General features: G+C 44.4%; 1 protein-coding gene across 9 annotated transcripts in view; it reads left to right on the top strand.

The window, feature by feature from the left end:
• Positions 1-6,955, top strand: part of STAG1 (stromal antigen 1) — a 251,543-nt gene that overhangs the window by 151,248 nt on the left and 93,340 nt on the right. For all 9 annotated transcript variants that reach the window (XR_003096470.1, XM_025216836.1, XM_025216838.1 and 6 more), the window contains 2 exons: positions 5,162-5,269; positions 6,946-6,955. Coding sequence is in view for 8 of the 9 variants with exons in the window: in XM_025216836.1 (XP_025072621.1) it covers positions 5,162-5,269; positions 6,946-6,955 (118 nt within the window). In the remaining variant the exon portion in view is untranslated. The remainder of the gene's footprint in view (positions 1-5,161; positions 5,270-6,945) is intronic.

Raw genomic sequence — 6,955 nt, 5'->3', positions numbered from 1 at the left:
CTGCGCCGGTTCTTTAATTTCTTGGGCGCATCTCGGGCAACGGGCACACTTCTGAGAGAGATCCGGGCTCACCGCGCCCGCCGGGTCGACTTTGGCGAGGGACACGGTATCGAGGGGCTTGAACAAGACCCGCTCATTGTCCATGATACACCCGAACGCCGCAGGGTGAAGATACACCTCTCCCCCTCCAAGGGCTTTGTCCTCGGAAGCTCCCTCTTCTTTCCTCAGCAAAAAGCGTCCGCTGACATACCTTTCGCCCGCTCCGCCCGCCTGGTGGTAAACAATATGCATCTCTAATTCAGCAACGCTTGCCACGCCGCGCTTCCCACTTCTCCAAGGACAACTCGTAACTAATTCCAGTTCTAGCGAGCCCTCTCCTGATCCCATCCTCGTCGCCATGTGCGGGCCGGGAGTAACAAGAAGTGTTTCTACAAGTATGTCAGTAGCAAGAGGAGGATCAGGAAAAGTGTGGGTCTCTTACTGAATGGGGAAGGCAGCCTAGTGAGAGATGATGTAGAAAAGCTGAAGCACTCAAAGCCTTTTTCACCTCAGTCTTCACAGACAAGGTCAGCTCCCAGGCTGCTGCAGTGGGCAGCACAGTTTGGGGAGGAGGCAAGGAGCCAGCAGTGGTGAATCAACAGGTTAGGAACTATTTAGAAAAGCTGGACGTATACGAGTCCATGGGACCAGATGGCCCGAGGATGCTGAGGGAGTTGGCTGATGTGATTGCAGAGTCACTGGCCATCATCTTTGAAAACTCATGATGATCAGGAGAGGTCCTGGATGATTGGAAAAGGGGAAACATAGTGCCCATATTTAAGAAAGGGAAAAGGGAGGATCCAGGGAACTACAGACCAGTCAGCTTCACCTCAGTCCCTGGAAAAATCATGGAGCAGGTCCTCAAGAAATCGATCTTGAAGCACTTGGAGGAGAAAAAAATGATTAGGAATATTCAGCATGAATTCACCAAGGGCAAGTCATGTCTGACCAACCTGAATGCCTTCCATGATGAGATGACTGGCTCTGTGGATGTGGGGAGACCAATGGATGTGGTGTACCTTGATTTCAGCAAGGCTTTTGATACAGTCTCGCAGGCAAGCTAAGAAAGGTATGGGCTGGATGAACAGATTGTAAGGTGGATAGAAAACTGGCTGGAGCATCAGGCTTAGAAGGTAATAATTAATGGCTCAATGTCTAGTTGACAGCTTATATCAAGTGGAGTTCCCCAGGGGTCGGTCCTGGGCCCAGCTTTGTTGTCCTGGTGCTGGGTTTGTTCAATGTCTTCATCAGTGACCTGGAAAATGACATAGAGTGCTCCCTCAGCAAGTCTGCAGATGACACTGAGCTGTGGGGAGTAGTAGATACACTGGAGGCTAGGGCTAGGATTCAGAGGGACCTAGGCAAATTGGAGGACTGGGCCAAAAAGAATCTCATGAGGTTCAACAAGGACTTAGGATGGAACAATCCCATGCACCAGTACAGACTGGGGGCTGACTGGCTTTGCAGAAAAGGACCTGGGAGTTACAGTGGACCATAAACTGAATATGAGCTAGCAGTGCGCCCTTGTTGCCAAGAAGGCCAGTGGCATACTGGGCTGCATTGGTAGGTGTGTTGCCAGTAGGTCAAGGGAAGCAATCATTTCCCTCTATTTGGCACTGGTGAGGCCACATCTGGAGTACTATGTCCAGTTTTGGGGCCCCCACTACAGAAAGGATATGGACTAATTGGAGAGAGTCCAGCAGAGGGCAACAGAAGTGGTGAGAGGACTGGGGGACATGACTTCTGAGGAGAGACTGAGGGTACTGGCCTTGTTTAGTTTAGGGAAGAAAAGACTGAGGGGATTTTATAGCAGCCTTCAACTAGCTGAAGGGTGGTTCCAAAGAGGGTGAGAGGATGAAGCTGTACTGTTCTCAGTGGTGGCAGATGGCATTACAAGGAGCAACAGTCTCAAGCTGGAGCAAGGGAAAATGAGGTTAGATAGTAGGAATAATTTTCTCAGGAGGAGGGTAATAAAATACTGGAACAGGTTACCCAGAGAGGTGGTGGAATCTCTATCATTGGAGGGTTTCAAGACCCGGCTAGACAAAGCTTTGGCTGGGAGGATCTAGTTGGGGCTGGTCCTGCTTTGAGCAGGGGGTTGGACTAGATGTGACCTCCTGAGGTCCCTTCCAACCCTCATTTTCTATGATATTTTCTTGTTCTCCTAAGCTCTCAATTTTGGGGTCAGATTTTATTTGCTAATGTATTTGCCTCACACACTTTAGAATAGGAACATGCTGCATTTACTCCAATCCAAAACAAGGTTTTTACACATTTAATATGGGGGGGCGGGGCCCTCATCTTATATTTGAGTACAAGGTGGCAGGGGGCAGGCAACTTCTGTGGCTTGGGCCCTGACCCTGGTGTGGGAGCCACAACTGCTGCCTGCCCTCCTGCTGCTTTCACCTGCCATCTCTCCTCCCTCCCACCCCCCAGTGCTGCTTGGTAGGGGTGTGCAAAGCGGGCCCTATTTGGATTCAGCCCGATTCAGGGACAGTGATTCGATTTGTTGATTCATATCACTGTCCCCAATTGGATTCAGTCGAATCCAAATCTGAAGATTCAATGCTGATTCAGAGAATCAGTGATTCGGACACAGGCACAACTTTAAATGTTTTTTCTACATACCTTGAGGTAGCAGGTGCAGCTCGTGATTGCTATGGTGCAGGGGTGGATGGAGCATCCCACAGGAGTGCTGGGTGGCCCTCCACATGCTTGTTGGCAAGCCCAGAAGTGGACTGGAAGTACTTCCGGTCTTCTTCCAGGTCTGCTGGGAAGCACGCAGGGGGCCCCCCTGTGCCCCCCTGACTCGGCGATTGGCCGAAGGGGGACCCTGGGTGCCCCCCACCCAACCCAAGAGGCACCAATCACCGAGCTGGGAGAGGGTGCAGGGGGACCCCCCTGTGTGCTCCACAGCAGACCCAAAAGTAGACCAGCAGTGCTTCTGGTCCACTTCTGGAAATGCAGCCAAGCGCACTGGTAAGCCATTTTTCTATATGCTACCTAGAGGCATGTAGGAAAAACATTTACAGCTGTCTCTATCTCGGAATCTTTCTGAATCGATTCAGAGGGTTCTGATTCGATTTGGAGAGATTAAAGGGTTCTCTGATTCAATTCAGATTCAGAGATTTGGCCACTGAATCAAGCCGAATCTCTGCCGAATCGAATCAGGGACCGAAGCTTTGCACAGCCTTACTGCTTAGCCTCTAGCTCCAACCCAGAATGTGGAGCATGTGATTGGTCCAGGCCCAGCCTAACCTGGTAACAGCAATAGCAGGGCAGAGGTAGTGGGGGTTCAGGCAGCAGCAGGGACTTGATGGGAGGGACAGGTACCAAGGGGTAACTTAAATTCAGAGTCATCTTGGATTCAGGTAAATACAGTAGCCAAGAGTTGAGTCACATTTTTTGCTCTGCCAAAATAGTAGTTCTTAAAATTGATTACAGAAAAAATGTAGAGAAGATACTTGCTTCCTACATTATTACGCTATTGGAGACGTAGCAATCTAAGGCAAAAAAAAGTATCAAAAAGCCTGCTTCCTTCCCATAATATCACCCCTTTGATGGAATTGTGGTAAAAATACAGGGTCAGGCATCTAGGATCAAAAATGTGATTAGAGGATGCAGGACTTCACAGAGGATTTAGGGGTCATGGTGGATAACCTGTCAAACCTGAGTTGCAGTGCAGTGGTATGGTCAAAAAGACTAATGCTATCCTTGTTTAATTAACAAATTATTGAAGGAAAGGTGGTTCAAAGAGGTGGCTTTGGTTTCCTGACACCAAGCTGCCCTATACCATTCCTAGCTGTAGCACCCACTCAGGCAGGGTAAAGAGCTAATTTGTGGCACAGCTGTCAAAAAGGTTGGCCTCCACTCACTTAAAGCAACATGGGGGTTGCTCAGATTATGTGCATGCTCTAAGGGCCTGAGGATTGATGGAGTAGATAGAACTCCACCACACCCTTAACACATGGGCTCTGTGTGTGAGACCTCAGCACGATAATCTGGTGACGGTCTAGCTCTAGGAGCTCTAAAAATTGTAGGGGCACAGCCAAAGCACAAAGCTCACAATGCTTTTGCTTGGCTTTTAAGTTCAAATTACTTCTTTGTTGGGAGAAAAAAAAATGGTAGAATGGATTTTGATCCTACTTTTTAATAATGATTTTCCTTTGAGTCACAGTCCAAGTATGTGTCATCTGAGGCTAAAAGAATTATTGTGAAGAATTTACTGTTTAAAGGCCAGTACTTGACCATGAGCTGTAATTATTTTTGTCGCATTTGAAATGAGTACATTTTAATAAAGAAGCGAGATATTTGGACATATTTCAAAATGTAAGAAAATTAAGTAAGCACTAATATAAATTTAATTCAAATTTTAGAAGGCATTGGTAATTTCCTAGCAAAACATTTCAGTTAATTTTAACTCAATGGTGTTTTATTTTTACAGTGGGTGCATGTACACAAGGCATTTACTGTGCCTTGTCTAGTCTAATTAGCTCCACAGTAAACATCTCATCATCTACACGTGCAAGACTATTAGAGGCCGGATTAAACTAATAAACGCTGCAGCCCAGTAATACTTGTAAATATAAGTACTGTCATGATACAGAGTTTTTTACTCCACAGCACCACATGTGTAGATGCTGATGCAGCTGGCTGGAGCACGAGGGTGCTTTAGTGTGGGGGCTGCCTGATGGCTAGCCCCATACTGAAACACCCTCATCCCCCAGCCAGCCTCTCCACAGCATGTTGAGCTGGGCAGGAGCAGCCTTGGGCCGGCAAGCTGACTCTTGGGAACCCCTGCCAGACAAGGCAGCTCTGACCTGGCTCAGCGTGCTCCAGTTCTGGGCATACATTCGAACGGCGCACCTGGGAGCAATAAAGTGTCGAGCTATAAATTCCGGAGTGTATTGCTTTGTATTATTTGCAAGTGTAGACGAGCCCAGTGAAGAATTAAATATCTTTTCATTTGGAGCCTGGTTCAAATCCTGTTGATATCTACTGGCTTTTATGAAGCTTGGGTAGCCATAAATGTGGGTGCTTTTATGACAGTCTAACTTATGGGAGGGTGGAACTGAAGTCGAACATCTATTTTGAATCAGGTATTACTTTCTGACTTTTTCAGTGGAAGTGAAGAAGCTCTATCCAACGAAGACTGTGAGAATGTTTATCACTTGGTGTATTCAGCACACCGGCCTGTTGCAGTAGCAGCTGGAGAGTTCCTTCACAAAAAGTAAGTTATCCCTTGCCCTGGTATGAAAAACAAATTAATGAGACCCTGATATGAAGAAGTGGCAAGATGGTATATGTTAAGTATAGTCTCAGTTCAGCAAACCAAATAGATGCTTAATTTTAAGCCTTGACCTCAATGGAACTACTCACATGCTTAAGTTAAAGACCTACTTAAGTAGTTTGAAAAATTAAAACCTATGTAATACTTTTCATACTGGAGAATTCAGGTGATTCTCATAGTTTGTCAAGGTACATAAAAGAATAAACACATTGTTGTAGACATTTTGTATTAAAATCTAGTACAACTCCTACCAGATTATCATTATGGCCTCTGATAATATAAAGTGTCGTTATCTCTTTCTGCTTGTTATACACAATTATTGGTTTTATACGTGTTTTATCTGAATCATGTTTGTAAGATACCATTTGATTTCAAGATTGGTAATCTTAAAATTGCCTTTTTTTTCCATCTACTTGAACATCAGAAATGTTGGGGTTTTTTTCTTTTCCTCCATGCTTTTGAATAGCACAAGGGAGCTGCTGTCCACAGATGCTGTAAATTAAAATAGTGCCATAGCAGTCAATAGAATATTATAATATTATTCCAGCTGATGATCTGATCCAGTAGTATTAAGAGTCTGAAGTCTTTTAATATTCATTTCTCCTTCCTCATTTGGGGTTAGGGCATAAAATGGTTTAATATTTTTACACTTTTTACAGCACTTTTATTTGAGAATTTCTTTTAACAGATTTTTATAACAAAAATATTTTTGAATATAAATTTATATAAGCAGCAGTTTACTTAGTGATTTTTATCTACTTACAAGTTTTTATCTAAAGAATGCCCTTGGGTTTTTCCTCCATTAAATATCCTCTTTGACCACTCATGAAAGAGATGATTCTCCTTCAAGCTGTTGTCTACCTGCGCAGTCTCATTTGTGTGTATGTCTGATGCCCTGAGCCTTCAATAGCAGCCTTTTTGCAATGTAGTCCCACCTCCCATTGTGCCACTGTATCAGAAGGATAAAATGAATCGAGGTGACCTAGGAATCTACCAATGAAAGGGAACAGAGGAGTAGGTAATATGTGCTGCCATGTATTCCTTCAGTGTGGGAGCACCAAGGGAGGTGGGGCTAAAGCACACTCACAGGGTAAATTAAGATGAAATATCTCTGATTGCAAATTCAGAATATGAGAAATACCCACATGAGAGATCAAGTATGTGGACAATATATTTCTAACTCCAGTTACTTGGAAGTAATTTCCTTTTTGCACCGTTATGGTGTCAGTCTGTTGGTATGGAAAACCATGTGCTGCTGCAAATTCAGTGAAAGGAGTTTATTCTTTGATGCAGTATAGATCATGGAGAGGTGTTAGTTCTGTTTTATACACTGTACTAAAATATCTTTGATAACTAGTAAATGCAGGCAAACAAACTCATATATATGTGTTTGTGCACATAGACAGATGGAGAGAGAGAGTTTGTCTAACAAACCATGACTATTTAATCCAGGGCAGAAGCCTCTTTTTAAAACAATTTATTATCTTGTATCCAGTTCTTCTGGCTCCATAAACTTTCATACTCCAGAGGTGAACAGAAAAACAGAACTGTTCGACAGTGTTGAGTAAGAAAAAGTTGTTAATATAAATAATATAGCTCTTCTTACTTCTTTCTAGACTGTTCAGC

This window comes from Alligator sinensis, unplaced genomic scaffold (genome assembly GCF_000455745.1).
Source record: "Alligator sinensis unplaced genomic scaffold, ASM45574v1 scaffold1264_1, whole genome shotgun sequence".
Taxonomy (NCBI): Eukaryota; Metazoa; Chordata; order Crocodylia; family Alligatoridae; genus Alligator; species Alligator sinensis.
This window is presented reverse-complemented; position numbering and strand designations above follow the sequence as displayed.